Source organism: Peromyscus maniculatus, chromosome 14 (genome assembly GCF_049852395.1).
Source record: "Peromyscus maniculatus bairdii isolate BWxNUB_F1_BW_parent chromosome 14, HU_Pman_BW_mat_3.1, whole genome shotgun sequence".
Classification (NCBI taxonomy): domain Eukaryota; kingdom Metazoa; phylum Chordata; class Mammalia; order Rodentia; family Cricetidae; genus Peromyscus; species Peromyscus maniculatus.
Genome location: NC_134865.1, coordinates 717349 through 736072, shown reverse-complemented (window position 1 = coordinate 736072; position 18724 = coordinate 717349). Strand labels below are relative to the sequence as shown.

The 18724-nt window shown below is 46.0% G+C and overlaps 1 protein-coding gene across 22 annotated transcripts in view; it reads right to left on the bottom strand.

Moving 5' to 3' along the window:
• Trim9 (tripartite motif containing 9) overlaps positions 1-18724 on the bottom strand; it is a 112917-nt gene that overhangs the window by 5112 nt on the left and 89081 nt on the right. For 2 of the 22 annotated variants that reach the window (XM_006985450.4, XM_042260553.2), the window contains exons 7-12: positions 18044-18182; positions 17189-17221; positions 4640-4828; positions 2083-2124; positions 1615-1638; positions 535-838 (exon numbers count right to left, since the gene is read on the bottom strand). In XM_006985450.4, coding sequence (XP_006985512.1) covers positions 535-838; positions 1615-1638; positions 2083-2124; positions 4640-4828; positions 17189-17221; positions 18044-18182 — 731 coding nt within the window. Of the gene's footprint in view, positions 1-534; positions 839-1614; positions 1639-2082; positions 2125-4639; positions 4829-17016; positions 17222-17281; positions 17508-18043; positions 18183-18724 lie in introns of those variants that run through there. The other 20 variants (XM_016003912.3, XM_042260556.2, XM_042260560.2 and 17 more) reach the window with 17 other exon arrangements.

Here is an 18724-nt window from a genome sequence, read left to right as displayed (position 1 = left end):
TTAATGGCTTCTATTCTGAGAAGCAGTCCTGGCGATAATGCATAAGAACAATGGCTTCCATTTCCGGGCACTTCCAATGTGAGGCATTTTTTGCATATCTCATCTTATGTAATCTTCAGACCACTCCTGCACGGAAAGATATTATTATATGAATTTGGAAGGTTGACAAACCGGGATTCAGAAAAAAAAAAAAAAAAATGAAGTACCTTGGTCCCAAACACTTTCCTGGGTAAGTTCTACGTCTGAGTTTTAGAGGCCTGGACTGTTTGTCTATTAATGGATATGCCTGGGGATTGTCCTTTGTAGCCCTGGGTGGAATTGAACAATGAAGGGCTGAGGAGAAAGCACATTGCTCTACCTCTATGCAATGTGGACTAAGCTAAGAGATTTCTTAGCACAGGACCTCCTGTGCTCTCGATGAGGACCGCCTGCCCTGATTCCTAATGCTGTCTGTGTACTAGGCCGTTGCACTACGGCTCTCCCTCTTGACCCCAAGCCACCATGAAGAAGGCTTGGTGTGGGGCTGCAGGGTACCTGTTGGTGTGCGAGTTGCTGTGCATGAACCAGCTCCGGTTATTGTCCACATACATTGCCCAAGCTTTGTCGTCCTTTCCTAACATCACGTCCTTCATGACATCGATGCGAGCCACGCCAAACGCTGGGTCCGGGTGGTTGTCATAGCGATCTATGGTGAGCTCCCAGTAGTGGACACCCTTGGAGAAGCCAGTTTTCCCCAGCACCACCCGGTCATCGTAGCTGCTGCACGTCACTGTCAGGTTGTCATTGGAGAAGATGATGTCCGAGTGTGCCGAGCCAGGGTCAAAAGCAAACCAAGCCACTGAGAACAACAGAAAGGAAGCGAGTCATTAGAATGGCCTCAATATTGTAGCATGCATGTGGGCAGCGTGGCCGGTAGTGTTACATTTTCATGCTGCCATGCAGGAAGGAGGTGTTTGGGGCCCGGGGTCACCGTAAGTGATCAGATGGGGCACATCCTGGGAGTTGATACTCTGCACCAGGAGTGGATGGAGGACACACGACCGATTCAGCAGGGTTACCTGGCTTAGACTGCACTCCCAACCGGGTGATCCGGGAGTGAGGTGGCATCAGGTCCCTTCACCTTGTGACTGGCAGAAATAGTGCACCAGAGACATAAAGGGTGAGGGGATGTGCTAGGATGCCTGTGTAACCCTGAGGCGGGGAGGCTAGATCTATAATCCTGCATGGAGGAGGGATAAAACACACCGAGTGAAATCAGGAAACCGGCTTAGGCAGGAGTGCTGAAAACTTCCTCAGCTCTCATACCTGCTCACACACGTCTTGAAGCTTCAAAGCACCATAAACTAGTTTGCATGTGCAACTGTGACTTGGGTGTAGGACAGATTGCTTCCTTTATGATTTATAGATGGGTGTTACTGCTAAAACAGGCATCTAGCATACGCTGCAGAAGCGGTTTGGACGTTAGGTGAGGATAGGATGAGGCTGTTATCGACACAGCCGTGTTCGCGTTTCTACACATGGCCTACAAAGAGCGGTCTGGAGAGGTGGGAGCCTGCGGCCACCTCACACGCGCTCCGGCTCTGCTATTTGTAAGAGAACGATGTTATTCCATACCTGCCAGCAGCTTCTTAATGTCAACTGTTGTCATTCCAAGGAAAGGCATGGGGGAGAGAGAAATAGGAAGCAAAATTGACATTGACAAGAAAGCATGTTTCTCCTGATAGATTAATACCAACAAGGGACTCCACTGAGAATGTTACAAGCACACCACCAGCCGGCTGACGCGTGCCTCGACTGACATTTAGGTAGAGTGTCTTGCATGGATGCAGAAGAAAGCGGGGTCGGGGGGTGGGGGTGGGGGCAGGGTGGGGGTGGGGGCAGGGTGGGAGGGTGTTGAGGTATAATGTTTAAAAAAAAGACAGGCATTTTTCTAAGAAATCGAGAAACGGTTATAATGGAGTTAGATGACATTTGGAAAATTTTGTTGACATGACAAAGCCGCCACCATGTTCTTCTTGCAAAGGGGTTGAGCAGAGCAGTCACACAGGCAGAAGAAGGGACAGTCACAGTAGGTATACTTGCCTAATTGAGAGTAAGACGCAGACTGTGCCTCAAGGCTGCATCCTATAAAAAGACACTACACATCAAGGCTACGAAGTGACACCCGGTTGACAGAAACCGTTGGCATTCATTTAGAAAGCACAACTGGATATGGTCCCCAGAGGCCTGATTCATGAAAAAAAAAAGACAAAAGCCAAAGCCCTTTTCCTGTTCCTTTTCTTTGCTGGGTATACATTGCTTTCGTGCTCTTTCCAAACAAAAAGTTGATCTTTTTATTACGTCTTGACAAAAGCTTCGTCCAATTGACTGTAAATGCTGCAGCTTGAATGTTCAGTACCTTCCTTGGTTCAGTTTTGTACGCTAACGTTTGTAGCCTGAGGAGGTCGGCTGTTTTAAAGATGAGGAAAACTCACCCAATAGAAGTAGGAACAAAAATCACCAGGTAGTGGTAAGTTTGCTCTGTGGCAACAGTTGACCGATTGCCTCCTGGTTTATGGCAGAAAGCCTTTGTTTGCTGTGGTGAGCCCAAGCAAACAGTCCCCATATCAAGAAGTATGGAATCTAATGCACCTGCTAATGAATGCCTCCTCGTTAACAATGGCATGGATCGAGTGTTGTAAAAACAAAGATTCTTATTTTCCTTCTTGGCTTGCTTTGCTACAGCAGCTCTTCTCACCTGAGGGAGGGGAAGGAAGGCTGATGTGGGGTGGGACGTGAGCTCAGAGCTACACCGGAATCACGTGTGGGACCCCCACTCATCTCCCTTAAGGTCTGGTTGCCCTACTGATGAGAACCGATATCAAGGGGGAGGGAAGTGATTCGGACTTAAAATGTCCACAGGTGTGTAATCTACAATTGCCAGTGATGTTGAGGACTAGTCTAGGAAATATGAATCTTTGGTGGAAAGAATCATGCAAATTTTTCCAATTTAGTATTGTCCTAACAAGCTAATTTCTAGAACAATTGGAAGGATAAGGTGCTGACTTGAAAGAATTTTACAAGAATTAATCAGGTGACTTGCTATAAAAGAGCACCGAGTTAGCAATTTAAATATTATAACCTTCTCTTGCTCAGCTTACTTATTCTGGGATACATTCATTTTCTACCAGCTCATGGTTGAGTTTTTATGTTCATTTTTTGCCAACTATCTTTTCAAATCCTCATTTTGAATTGTAGTATGGTGAGTATGGAATATAAAGAATTCTAAAACTGAATTTCATATCCAAGTTTGGAAGTAAATTGTGGAATCTAAATAGGGCTTTCAAATTTTTTTTAAATGAATCATACCTTGTGGAGCCTTTTTTAAAACAAACATTCTGAACTCTTTTTCTGCTGATTTAAAGACAACATCATACATTAAGATTCCATGGTACAACTAGAACAAGGCTACTAAGTACACCTGCCCAACACCCAGACCCCACATTCCATTTCACTTTATTCTCTCGACGATATACATTGCAGAGACTGTGACAGTGTTTTGGTACATTAGAGACAAGCAAGGGCTCCGTGACAAAGCGTGTGCAGAAGCCAGTGGTGCACAGAAAAACAAGAAGGAACATAAAAACACAAGGAAAACGTCACTTTTCAAGGGAGCTCGAGGTCCCCGCATCCTTTTTGCACCGTCATGCTGTGGCCTTCTCCATTCCAGGATGTGGGATGAGCCAGAGGGAGCAAAATAAAACCCAAAAGAAACCCTCGGGGAGGTGAGATGTGCATCATGTGTATCCGTGATTACAATATAGTCCCGAAGAGATCAAATAGGTCTGCATTTTAGGGATTTGAAGCTCTGTTTGCTAGGCAGCGCTCACTGCAAAGTAACCCGAGTCTAGTTTCCCTGGAACCAACCATAGCCCTTCTATGATTTGGCTGTAAGCAACTTCCTGAGGCCCCATATTTTGGTTATAGGATCTCTGGCCCTGGGCATCATGATGAAGTGGTTTGTAATTCAGCTAACAGTGGTCCTTGCCCTCGGGTAGAAGTGATCTGCTCTCAGCCTGCAGTCCTTCCAGTGTGTGTACCGCTGGCCTTTGCAGAAAATGCTTTCATTGTCTGCTCTCTGCTCCCTGCTCTGGAGGATGTATTTTGCTAACGGCATGTCTTTTTTTTTTTTTAGTTTTATTTTTGTCAGTAAAGATCTCTCGAGTCTATGTTTAATCAGACCACTCCAGGCTGGATGCACTGATCCAGTCTCCCAGACACAGCTGGTTTCCTGGATACAGAAGGCTGCAAACCTCCACACTACCACCATGGCCTCTCCTCAGCCAGTGCCTATGCCATGCTACGGCTGCGTGTGATGAAGAGCAAGGGTTCCATGGGGGTACCAGCGGATGCAAAAAGAACAACTTCTCGCATCCTGTTCCGATGCCGTCACACATGGACCACAGCTCTAGGGTGGGTCGTTCCACCATACAAACAAGAATGCCAGGAAGCTCCCTCAGCCACACTGGAAGCCACAGACACAGATGCAGGTCGTCCCCCGCCCCTCCCCACCCACCACGCACACGAACAACACACGAGTTTCAGAGAGGCCTCCAAGACACAGAGAGGAAGAGGAAGAAGATCTAACAGCTCAGCTCACCCGGTGCATTGAGAGACTGTAAAGAAGAGTGCAAGCTGAGCTGATGGGGCGAGGATCGGAAATCAAAGTAGGATCTCCCGGGGAAGCTGGGTTGTAGATTAAGGGTGGAGGAGAAAGGACTCATTCTGCGGAGCGGCAGTCTTTCCGAAGGCACTGGAAAAGGGAGGGTCTGTTCTTCTGAATCTGTGTCTAAACGTAAGATCAAGGCAAACCAGAGATCAGACATCTGCTGGCCGCCCATGCCAGGTTCCCAAAGACCACCTACGCAAGCTTTCACACAAAGATGCATCAGCCCCACAGGCACCACCCACAGGAATTAGCAAAACGGTGTATCTGAGGTGGGAATTGTCAGTGGGTCGGGACCCCAGACCAGACAACCACTCCAGCACCACTGGCAATCGTTTGTATTTCTCTAACTTTTAGTAATAGAAAGGCGTGAAGGAGGTTTTTCCTTTCTATTAAGTGAAACATGTTGAGACTTACAGGTAGGTACTTCTTACCCACTGATGAGGAAATAAATCAACACTTTTGTGTGTGTGTGTGTGTGTGCATTTAACAATGGTTTCTTAAAGGGGTTCTATTTAGGAGATGATAACTGTTAGAAACTGTGAAATATTTTTCCTTTACTAATGCATTCCCCCAATTTCTAGAGATTATTTTAATCCTAGAGCATTCAAGACCTGATCTTTGAATGGACGAAGAAATGCAGATGACCCTAGGAAGGCAGGCCTGACACCTGGGGAATGAGACCTCTCTTGTTTCTGAGTTATTCTCCTGTGCTCTGGACACCATTGAACTCACGTGAGTTCTCTAATAATGAGCAGAGTGTGGGCAGGGGGCAGGGACATAGGTGGGGGGTGTCTGCTGCTGCTCCGAAAGACCTGGCCTGGCGGTCATTATTGTACTAGAGGGAGAAAGGCCCGGCGTGACGGTCATTATTGTACTAAAGGGAGGTCTCGGTCACCAGCTGGAGTCCTGTTAAACTCACTTTAGTAGTGGAAACTCAAGAAGTACAGATGACATGCCAGGATCCAGACTCCCAAGGAAACAGTTTCTCATCAAAAAGGGCATTTTGTTTTGGTGGCCAGTGGGTGTTACTGGGACTTACTTTGTCTCGTGAGTGGCTTGTCTCTGTGCACGGCCCTTTCTGATCAAAATGCTACACTGTGCAGGTTGAAGCAAAAGTGTGTGCTCGAGTGTGTGTGTGTGTGTGTGTGTGTGTGTGTGTGTGTGTGTGTGTGTAGAACATAGTCCTACCTGGAGACCTCATAAGAGGGGCTATTGCAAGTTTTAATACTGCAAAGAAGCAGCCTCATTTTCATTTCCAAACACAATATCAATGTTAGCTTTTCAGACTTTAGTCTTACCCCTGAGGGGAGATTTAATTTTTCTATAAACCAAATATCACAGAAAAGGAAAGGTGGCCAAAGCTTTTTATATCTCCAGGAATAATAATGTAGTGAAGTTTCTACTTAAACTTCATATAGTTTGGGTGACTTGGGATGTATGATCATTTCTTTGTTCAGATACAATAAAATTAAAAAACATCATTGTTCTTCACATCTATTTGTGTGTGTGTGTGTGTGTGTGTGTGTGTGTGTGTGTGTGTGTGTGCACACTCAAGAGTCACAGCACATGTGCAGAGATCAGAAGACAGCCTGCAGGTGCTCGTTGTCTACTTCTGTCCTGTGGGTTCTAGGGACTGAACTCAGACTATCAGAGCTGGTGGCGGGCACCTTGACCTGCTGAGCTCTCTCACTGGCCCCCACATATTTATGTCACACAATCCACTTCAAGGGAGACTAGCCTCTTAGTTTCATGAGAAGATCTGAAATGTGACCACGCGGAGCTGTGAATAGACTCTTTCCAGTTGGAGAAGACATTTACCACTGTGGTTATCTCAGGAAACTTTATTCACACGAATTTGCCTGACACTGTGTTCTTCACCAGATGTGACCATCAATCCGTTATCCTGCAGACACTTGTTGTTTTGAAGATTAAGGTAAGTTGATGTTTGGAGCACATTGACTCTCCAAGCAGTGATCTGAACACGCATGGAGAGACGTGTACTCTGCCCGTAATTTTGGGCTCAGATCCAAGCCAATCATGAGGAACACTCCCCCTTTTTATTCTCAGTGCCAAGAACTTTGAGGTGGGGTGCTAAGTGTAGCCATGGCTATCCCTAGGATTAATAACGGCAATAAGACTGTTTCCTATTCTTTTATGTGGATGGATAGATTGCCTATCAATAAGCCATGTTTTCCTCGACTCAGCTTACTCTTGAACTTGTCCTGTACCCAGACAGAGAGGTTCAACTGCCATTCATTCTTTGTTTTTCAGCTGTGAACTTTCAAGCCCAACCAGGTGGGACCTGCTCCCATTTTCCCAAGCAAAATGAAGCAAAACAAACCACCCAAAATCAAACCTACCTGGCTATGAGAATTTTCCAAACAAATTAGAGGAGAGAGTAAAGGTAATTTCCTCCTAATTCCAGTCAGACTAAGAGGTGGTCCTCCCTCCACGCCTCTCCCATGGGCGCTTATGTTTGGTTACTTGTCTACAGGGCACTTAGACCACTTAGCAACAGTCGAGGTGGGACCACCAAGCTTCCCATGAAATCCCCTGGAAGATGGATCTCCAGCCAGCACCATGTGTTTGGGGTTATTGATTTCATGGCTTGGATATACTTCTTTCGGGGTTCCACTCACCAGGTACTGTCTAGGGCCAAATGGACTGATCACTAGTCCTGCAGCATTTGACGACAGTCATCGATCCTCTTTAAATCTTTCTATTTCTGAGCTAAGGAGATATTCGTAGCTACATTTTAACTTATGGGTTTACTTTTCTAGTCATGCTCCTCTGGATAAGCTCAAAGGCATCGTAGATACAAAGGGCAAGATTGCAAATGCCATTACCAAATCCTCCTTTAGCCAAAGCATGTTCAACTCACACTGAACATAATAAATACAACTACCCCAGTGTGTATTCTGTGTTGTATTGTGGGAGGCAGGAAGAAAGCATATCCTGCTTCCTCACCTTCTCTTTCAAACACAACTATTGATCTTAACAGCCGTCAGAGAAGGCTCCTCGGCCATTAACGTTCTATTGTCAAGACAAAGAAGAATGAGGTTTTTAGTTTTGTTTTCCAGAATACAGGCTAGGAAGCTAATATTGTGATGATGATCTTCATCTTTATCTAACAATCACTAGAGAAAGACAAGGCACGGTGTCTTAGGACATTGCTGCTACCTTGTCGTGTGCACATCATGTCTCTAGCCCTCTCTGACTGAACTGTACTAAGAAGCAGTTCAGTGGGAAAGACCAGTAGTAAAGGCTCTGCCCGTGGCTGAAAGTGGAGATTGCACTCACTTTGTGTGTGTGTGTGTGTGTGTGTGTGTGTGTGTGTGCGCGCGCGCGCGCATGTGCGCGCGCTGAGGCCAGAGGACAACTGTGGATGTTATTTCACTCCTTGGGCGCCATCCATCTTGTACTTGGAGACAAGGTCTCTCGTTGTCTTGGAGTTTGCCCATTAGGCTAGTCTGGCCAGCCAACAAGTCTCAGTCTCTCAGTCTCTCTCTCTCTCTCTCTCTCTCTCTCTCTCTCTCTCTCTCTCTCTCTCTCTCTCTCTCTCTCTCTCTTCCTGGTGCTGGAATAACAAGCATTCCCCTTCAGAGCAAGCACCTTACTGACTGAACCATCTCCTCAACCTCACTCATATGGATACATCCAGGATGCCAACTGTGTTCAAGCGCAAACGTGTCCATTCATACTGCCTATCAACTCCGTCAAGACTGATGGCTTCCTCTTGTTCTCTCCCAGGCTGCTTTCCCTTCCCACTGGGTCCTGGAGTGGAGACCTAGCTGACAGCAGAAGGCTCTGCTTAAAGGAAGCAATCGAGATTTACCAAGATAATAAAGACCCGCTGGGGACCACTTACGCTCTTTACTGACTTCCAGGATCAAGAAAAGAAGATCTAGGTGCTGTACCCTGTTTGGATCATGTTTCTTTTATTTGTTTGACACTTACTGAATAACTATCATGGGTGTTAGACTTGAGTAGTTGAAAAGCATGAGGCTGGAAGAACTGACTATAAGAGAATTATCAATCAAGAGGAAATGTGTCAATCATCGATAAGTTTTATACTTCTGGGGGGCGGGATGGCATTTTTTATTCTAACATTTCCAAGATTTCAAAATATTTGAAAACTTAAAACATTAAGTATTAGAAATTGTGGAATAGTTTGTATATGTAAATTATTCCACCTTTAAAAATGTCTGTGTGCATATGCTCCATGTGAAAATGTCCACAGAGGCCAGAAGAGGTCATTGGATCCCATAAAGACAGTTACAGGCGGTTGTGAGCAGCCTAAAACTCGGAACTCAACGGAGGTCCTCCACAAGGGCAAGAAGTGCTCTTAAGCACTAGGCTATGCTCCAGCCTGATGAATTACAGTCTTGAATACGCTCTTTTGGGGACTCAACGGGAGTGAAGTGACTGAATTTCTTATGCAACATTCACTAATCTGGCTTCCTCTGTGTCCCGGTGGGAGGGAGCTTTGGGTGTCCCCCTGCCTGGCAGGCACAGCTTTAAAACCGAGCCACCATAGGACCACAGCCTGACAGGAGGGGAGGCGTCCAGAGCGGAGCAGACAAGAGATGCCCCTGAGCGCTGCACCAACACCGGGGAAGATGAGTTCTGCTGCGGCGGGAACAGCTGTCAGCTAATCTGCTCTTGGTGGGGAGATTTTGAAAAGGAGACGAGGAAAGGCATGAGGAAGTAGACAATTTTCTCAAATGATCAAACAAGTAGCCGGAGTCACAATTACGTCCAACGGGTGGATAATTTATAACAAAAGGTGGCATCTTAAGCTTTCTTGAGAGCGGCAGTAATTGCCATTGAGTAGGAAGAACCAAATCTGTTTTGAAAACCTCCTTTTAAAAGAATGAACCGGCTCTTGGCACCCGGAGGATGGCTGCATACCTCCTTGCCCAATCCTCCACTCCAATTTAGGACACCATGGCATTATTTATGAGCAGCAACATCCATTAGGAGGCCTGAGAATCCTCACACTTTAATTAGATACACACTTCCACAGGACCGAAGAGCACATTTTCTAGATCTGCAGAGAGGGTGGTAGATCCAATTCAGTCTTATAGAAACATTTTAGGAAATTTCTTGGGATGCTACATGTTGTCAGAATGAAAAGGACAAAATATTTCTTTCTTCTGGGCTCTGAAATGTATCATTCTCTCTCTTTCTCTCTCTCTTTCTATGTGGTAGAATTTATCCCAAATTGGTCAAGTATAATTTACCTACCTTGAGGATTTTGTCCTGGGAATGAATGTTCTAATTAAGTTAGTTTTTGGAGAGGCTGAGATGTTTTTTGAGTCAGGCAAAACAAAGTAGAGGCATGGGGGAAAAACATATTCTTAGTACATGTGTTTTTCCATATATGTTAATTTCCCAAATATTTAATTTAGTGCTGAATATTCAGTATTATAGGCATAACTTATATGCCTATAATATAGACCCACCAAGACCTTGGAGGAGGCAGTGGCCCCTGGTGTCTGACCTGTATTAAATATATAGTAACAGTGCTTTACAGCCAGACTGAAGAGCCGGACCATAGAAGCACAAACTGTAGGAACTTGGAGTTCTGTGATTTTACATATGAGAGAACGGAAGCCTAGAAAGGCTAAGGAACACATCCTCCTCTGAGGTGGGGTTGGAAATAGACTGGCAAGATCAGTTCCTGGTGATGAAATTCGAGAGTGACAAAGCTGTTTCTTTTTTTAATGTCTTAGAAATATACAAAAAGGCAAAGTTCATGCCATGGACCATGGAGTGCCTTCTAATGGCCTAGGAGGTCACCTAGGGTTGAGGGGGTGATTTAGTGCCAACCACAAACCCTGTACTGCATTGAGGAGGAATCTTTTATTCTCTAAATAGGGTCGTTCACCTAAGTGGTTCTTAGGAACCGAAAGATGAATGAACCATTAGCCCCGGGAGGTAACTGTGGTGTTGTTCCTCCCCACTGTGTTCCTGAGGGGTTCTCTTCCTCACAAGGCTACAGCTTCTATGGGACGTGAGGATCTCAGCACGCTACGGTTTAAAGTGAAATGCTTAGGCTGGCCTCAAGTTATTATGAAGTATATCTACAAAGGGATTCCGGACATGTGGACCTGAGGCCATTTGGTGTTGAGACTGATGGAGGAGAATTCTGCCTATACGACTCAGTATTTCAGGGTGGTTTCCTTTGATGTGTGGGAGCAGAGGCTGTTACCATGGAAAGGACAGCGTGAGGCTGAACATCTGATCGGATAGATACTGGGGCGATGGCAAGTGAGGTCATTCCGTTAAGGACTCTTGGGAACATGTTTTTCTCCAATGCCTAGGGCCCACGGTTGGTGGTAGTGCTGGATGGAGTATACAGCCTTACGTAAAACGCGGCTCTCTCATATCCCTTATTCTCTCTACTTTCCAAACTGAGGTCTGGAGGGCTAGAAAGCTTCTATTAATCAATAGTTCTGGGATGGTTTCAGTCTAAGTTGGCTTTCAGCCCCAGGCCTCATCTATAGCGGCTTTTGAAGATCTCAGATCTGTGACATTCTTTCTCCTTACCAATCCGTGTCTGTTACCTCCTGCCTAGAGCGTCCACGGTGACACCGCGGGAAAGGGACTCTTCAGGCTAATTTCCTGCCTGGGGTAGGGGTTGGAGGATGTACAGACACCTGTCTGCTGGACTTCGGTTGAGACTCAAGCTACTTCTACACCTTCTTAAAGCAAGAGGCTATATTCTTTCTTGACAAAAGTCTACTGTGACTCTGGAAACATCAGCGTCTTATTTCTGGCTAGTGGAGCAGACAAGGCAACTCTGCAAACAGCTTCACTGTGGAAGGATGTGTTTACACACCAGGCAGACTCAGGGTAGTCCTCTTTCTCTTTCCGGAGGTAAAAGCAAGTAACACATTTCCAGCATCAGTGCCATAATGTTCTGTACTGGGTGTCTGAAGGAACTGGGTCTGAAATGTTATTTTATGCCTTGGAAAGTTATTTCCCCCGATATGGGGTAGGATAACAGCTTGCTCGTGTGGTAGATGAGGCAGATGGATTTGTGGCCCACCCAAAAATGCCCATATCTGCATCCTCAGAAACCTCTGAATAGGTTACCTTTCAGAGGGAAAGAGGCTCTGTGCGATTCCATTAAGGTTCTTGGAAGCTGGAGACTATCTTGGGTTGCCCACGTGGGACCACAGTCATCACGAGGGTCCTTACATAAGGAAGGCAGAGTTAGGAGGCTAGAAGACACTATGCTGCCAGATCTTAAGATAGAAGAAAGGACCGCGAGCCAGGAAAGGCAGGTGGCTGCTAGAAGTCGGAAGTGACAAGAAAACAGATGTTTTTCTAGAGTGTCCTCAAAGGACCCTGTCCTGCTGATCCCTCCCTATAGGATTCTGATCTCCGGAAGTCTAAGGGGATATATGTGTGCTGTTTTACACCATTAGTTTTGTGGCAACTGATTACAACAGCAGAAGACTAATACATTAAGATCAGGAGTAATGTCGCCTCAGCAGAGCAGGACAGGTAAGTTTAGACATTAGTGACAGGTCCAGAGAGGTAGTGTAGACTGCCATCTGTTTAATTGCCTTGGGGGTGAATTAATTTTATTGTATGACTTTATAGTGAAACAGAACAAACAGATGTGTGTGTGTGTGTGTGTGTGTGTGTGTGTGTGTGTGTGTGTGTGTGCGGGTGTGTAGGCACATGCATGCAGAGGTCAGAGGTGGGCGTGTCATGTGTGTGTGGGTGTGTAGGCACATGCATGCAGAGGTCAGAGGTGGGCGTGTCATGTGTGTGCGGGTGTGTAGGCACATGCATGCAGAGGTCAGAGGTGGGCGTGTCATTTATATTTTCAGACAGGGTCTCTCAATGAACCTGGATCTCATTCATTGGTTTAGGTTGCCTGGCCAGCAAGCCCGAGGGATCCTCATTTCTGCCTTCCTGTGCCAGGCCTACTGGCATGTGCCACTGTGCCCAGCTCCTTACACGGGTGCCGAGAACCTGAGCCCAGGTCTTCAAGCTTGTGCAGCATGTACTTTACCCACTGGGTCAGCTCCCAGGCCCACGAGGAGTAGTTTTCTATGATTTCTCTATTGTGTTTCACTATCCCCAAAGAATCTTCCGACTTTCACGTAACTGTCATTCTCCATGGACAATGAAGGAAGTTCTCAGCAGCCTGGCACAGCCTGGCACAGCCTGGCACAGCCTGGCACAGCCTGGCACAGCCTGGCACCGAGTGAAGTAAGGTCTAACTAAGTTGGTAGCTTTGGGCTTGTTTGTTTGTGTTGTCTTTGTGATGTGACTACAAAGCCTGAAATATGCTTGACATCCACTCAGGGCTCTGGAGGACATGCTAACTTTAAGTGCTTTAGATGGGGACCTTTTCCAAACACACTATATACTTTTTAAATCTTCATAGAAGGTGGGTGGGTGTGTTTTTTTTAATCTCTTCTCATTATTTTCCTCCTAGCTCAATGCCCTCAGCATCCTCAACTTCTCTAACAATTCCCCATCCTCTTGTGTGTAAACCACACACACACACACACACACACACACACACACACATTTTCATGTAATGCAAGCTCATCTAACTCACCCTGTGGCCAAGGAAGATCCTCATCCCTTAACTCTCCCGCGGTTCCCTCCCAGATGTTGGGATCATAGGTCTGTGCCAACATATCCACATCTGGCTCCCAGCCCTTTCTCTAATGTGCTGCTGAGGTCTTAGCAATGAGTCAATGAATTCAGGACCCATAGGTGCCAACTGGGCACCTAGATACCAATGGGCCTGGACCCTGTGTCCTTTCCCTCTGCTAACCAGAGGCCATTCTTCTTACTCCAACATTTCAAGATGGCATTCTAGACTGGGGGGCCAGACAGCCTAAAGAGAGACATAGCACCACATGCAGCTATCTGAGCAAGCTGCCAGGGAGTGTGCAAAAGAGCAGCGAGGCCCCAAACTCCAGGGAGCGGAATGGACTTGGTGCCGCCTCTGTGAACATGGGGCTCAGCTGGTTTCCTGACGTAACTGAGACGCTCCGCTAGTCAGAGCTCTGGAATGATCAAGTTTACTGTTGGTGTCTGTTCAAAGTAGATTTTGGAAGTGTTTGCCTATACATCACAACTCTGTCTACTTGGATTTCTCTCCCTCTACATCTTTTTGAGAGTTCCTCCCCACCTCACTAGCTCTCCCTGCCCCCCCCCAAAGTGCTGTCACTTATTTCATGTGGTTTTTAGATATGAATCAATCACAATAGTAGTCTAGGAACAAATAAGGTCCAATTCTTTTAGAAACATTTTTATTTTTAGAAGCGACTACCTGTTATTTTAAGTTAAACCTTAAGGTAGTAGACTTAAGGTGATGGGCTACTCTGGAATGATTGACACACTCCTAGTATTCAGTTTATCTGGAAAGTAATTTGGAAACACAGGTCAAGGGCCTCAAAAATGCCCAGAAGTAGTTCTACACCTAAGAACCTGTCCAGATGAACCTTCTATACGGAGACTGGAGTTAAAGAGATTGGAGTTAAAGAGTAGGTTTTGTGTAGAGGTCTCAACCTTATACTTTCCTCTGAGGGACAAGTGAGGGCCAGCTCCCACTCCCCCAGGTGACTGCCAGGCATGAACACTAAAAAGCTCCCAGGCCTTGAGAAGTTCAGCAGAGTGGGGTCCCAGGAAACTTTTCTGTACAGCCAGCTGCTGGCCTCAGGGATATCACCTGTGCTCCACTTGAGTCTCTCCAGGCTATGGCAAATAGACAGAAGGTGTTATTGGTTCAGGCAGGCAGAGGGAAATTACAGGAAAATGAACCGAAGTTCCTCACTGGTTCTCAGACTTGCCTGATTCTCTTTGGTGGGGGTACGGTCTGTCACACAGATTGAGCCTCAGAACACAGTGTGTTAAGAAAGCCTTGGTACAGAATGGTTTCAACACTTTTCTGCAGATAACATTACAGGCAGTGCGTGGCCAGGATAGCCATTCAATGAGTTAACTTAAAAACATACACAACCAAGTTTATGGGCCTTATTTTAAAATTCTTCACAATTTTTAGCCTATTTATTTCTTTATTCGATTACTTGGATATGGTGTTGGGGGAGCGGGAGGCACTGATATGCCTGTGTGACAGAGGCCAACTTTCCAGAGTCTACATATGGGTCCTGAGGATTGAACTCAAGTACTCAGACTAGATGGCAAAGGTATTTCCCGGCTGGGTTACTCTGTCGGACCCATTTCAATAAAATTCATAGTTGCTTACACTTGTATTTCTTCTTAAGTCAGTATAATTTGGTTTAGATCTGGGACTGGCCTCATGCATGTATCAGTCCTGGATACATCCCCAGAAACCCACTTTCAGTGGACTAAACCTAACTGGAACTCAGGTAATACCTCATGCATGTATCAGTCCTGGATACATCCCCAGAAACCCGCTTTCAGTGGACTAAACCTAACTGGAACTCAGGTAATACCTCATGCATGTATCAGTCCTGGATACATCCCCAGAAACCTGCTTTCAGTGGACTAAACCTAACTGGAACTCAGGTAACACCGCTTTCTCCGTTAGCCTAACTTAGAGTGCGTTGTTTTTGGGCCAATTTTCTCATGTATAGGCTGTCTTTCTTTCCTTTGTGGATATGTGTGTGTGTTTCTTTAAGATCCGTTCTCTTCCTAGCCTGGAAGCTGCACACAGTGAAGGAACAGGGGCTCCACACTCTCTACCCACGGTGTAGGACCGTGGGCACCCACCAAACTCTCCGCTAGACAGACAGACAGAAACATTTGACTTTTGGGGGGGGGGCGGGGAAATGAGCAGAACTCCTAACAATGCGCACACGGTGGGTTCCCCGCGGAACGTCCCCTCTAGGCCAGCAGGGGGTTTTGTGGCAGAGTGTTAGTGACAATGATTTAAACCACACATTACACACATGTCATTAACTTAGACTTGCTGTCCGTCACACATGAAATGGACCCTTCTTAGATGCAGACCTCTGTTCTGAAGTTGGGAAGGGAACTGACTCTTGCTAAGAAGAATGTGAAAGACTCTCTCACAACCAAAAGCTAGAACAAATCACCCCCTCCACCCCGCCCCAAACCAGCAAAACAAACAAACAACAACAAACTCCGAAGTAAACTTTCCAGACACTGTAGAAATGGCAGGATAAGGTATAAGTGCAACAGAATTCTCAAATGTCTATGATGGCATTTTCTCACTGACTTCTAGAAAGCCAAAAGCGATCTGATGAGATGGCTTTTCTCTGTGGTAAGGGGTTGATCGAGTCTCTCTTGAAGATGACAGTTCACTGCCATTTCCCCTCACTCCCTAAATCCTGTGTCTCACTACTTCAATGAGGGAGAAGAAAAAAAAACAACCAAAGTATGGAGAAAGTATGTGTGCGAACTTTATTCATCATGAGCGAATCACTTCGGGTCAGTAACAGAGAACGCTGATGTCTACAGGATGATCGGGGTTGACTCGGAGTCACATACATACCTTAGGTTTGCACATAATATATATATATATATATATATATATAAAATTCATGGAGGAATGGATTTCTACAATACAGTTTCTTTGTTCGTAGAGAACGTGTTCCGTTAGTTTCACTTAGAAAATGACCCCCAATTCTGTAAGTGTGGTACCGGGGATCGCACGTCCACATCCTGTAACTAATAATAGACACCAGTATCTCATGAACATTGAGAGAGACTAAGAAAGTGACACCTTCCTGCAGGACGAAAGGACAGACAGAAGTACGCAGATGGTTATGTTAGTAACTGGTTTGAGCATAATAATCTGGTTTCTATAACCTAGTTAGAAGAGAAACAGTTTTCATACAGTTCTGTTGACAAATCACAGCAACACTGCCACACTTCCTCCCTGCTCTGCTTCCACGCACATCCCACCTCATCAAACCACCTTCAGCACACTGGGAGATGTTGGCCAGCACCATCAAGGCCTTCTGCATTGCTTCTAGAAAGAACTCCTGGAGGCCCTCAGCATGTAGCATGGTGTTTCAGGGAAAGAGGCAACAGCGCTCAAGCTGGTCGGTCATCCCCGAAGGAAGATGCGAAAATGTTAAGTCTGGGCAAAGAGCTAGATGTCTGTCACTAGCCTCTGTGTGGGTACAGGTCATGTGAGTCTTTGATCCTTGGCAAAGCCTCTTCTTCTGAGCTTCACTCAGACTCACACCCACGCCCCCAAGCATTGCTTTCATAGCTGTGGGTCTCTCACCCTCACTGTGGGATTCAAAGTTGTGCTTGTTTTGAACCATGTGGGCCATTTTAGGGGTGACTGACACATGCTGGGGTGTGTGGAAGGTTGGAGAACCACCACCACCATTTTTTTTTTTTTTTTTTTTTTTTTAGCTAACACCTTGAACAAAGTCAACACGAGAGATTAGTCGTGGAGAGTGCCAGTGGGGTAGGAGGTGACTTCCATGATTAAAACAACACCCCAAAGTCTCAAAACGCTTTGGTACCAGTCACACATACCCTTCACAGGTTTAGTCTCATGTGCTCCCGCTGCTTGTAAAATAAAAAAAAACATTAAAGCCTCAGAGGTTATACCAGCCCGTCAAGTACAAGCCTCTTCTAGACAGATTGTCTCTGGTGACCAGAGTATTTATAGTACAGCCAAGAATCAAATGTCCTCTAGAGAAACAATGTCGTCGTATAGTGGCCCCAGGCAGCCCCTAACCACCCCTAGAGGGAGGGACTGGTAATGACCCACATGACGAGGTAAAGCAGAGTTGCTGGTCTCTTCCTGTTTGGTGCGCACAGGAAATCTCAGTCCCGGTGCTGATGGCCTGGGCTTTGGGTGGGAAAGGAAGTAGTCCGAGCTGGTTAAGCCAGAAGTGGTCAACAGGCTCTAGCACCCCACACCCACTGAAAAGATGGTCCAGTCATACAGATCTAAAGCTGGAAAGAATCTACATCCCAGCCCTGTCAGGAGCAAGCAAGAGCTACAAAGACATGGAGAATCATTTGGGCAGAATGGCCACTGACGTGGCTTGGTGGAGAATGGGAGCCTGCTCTAGAGCTTAAGTGCCTCCATCTTAGACACCAGAGGCACATTCAGGCCTTCACGTTCAGCTTCTTCCACTGCCGCTTAGAGTGTTAGCAAAGGGAGCCATTGGAACAGCTGATGTGGAACCTCTGGCTTGCTCTCACGTCCACATCTCACGGGCCTTCTAAAGGCGGCAGAGGGACAGCGGCTCTGGGGCCGGAGACAGTGCAAGTCATGGAAAAACTTGAGGGATGTGGCTCTGATGGGGTTACCTCCAGGCTGCCAGCCACGTTAGACGCCACGTAGTTCCCGCTCTGAGGGATACTGCTGAAGGGCCTTACCCTCAGACGTCTGGAGGACCAGTGTCTTGCTGTAGGGGCTGACTCCTGTTTTGTTGAAGGCCTTGACTCGAGCATTGTACGTGCTGTTGAAGTGAAGGCCGTCCACGGTGCACATTGTTTCTTTTCCAACATATACTTCCTGTCAATGGAAAATGGGACACCACTTAATGTGAATCCTGCGAGGAACGGAACAGGAAGGGATTCTGCATCACTTCGGTATCGACTTGAAGTCTATGAGTTACCGGGCTGTTTAATTTATTGCTTAAGGCCTCAGTTACCTAATCTGTAAAATGGGGACATTAATACCTACTTTTTCAAGATGATGGGTGTGAGGGCAATCTAACTTTAGATTTGTATTGGGCTCAGTAGCTTAATAGTGATCTGCAGCTAGTATTTAAAAAAAAATCATAATTGGGAGTCTTTGGTTATAATTATGCTATGGTTGATGTTTATAGAGAATGTAACACCTTTATCCATCAGTGTGGTTTGTAAAAAGCATCTTTAAAAACCTAAAAACATGAGAGTAGTCTGCAAGCTATGTTTCTAACCTCAGGAACTGCCACAAGGATTATACTCAAAGCTGTTGGAATGGAGGTTTGTACCACAGTACCAGAGAGAAGGGCCAGAGAAAGAATGACATTTCAAAGGCTTAAAATAAAGCCGGGCATGATGCATTTTCAG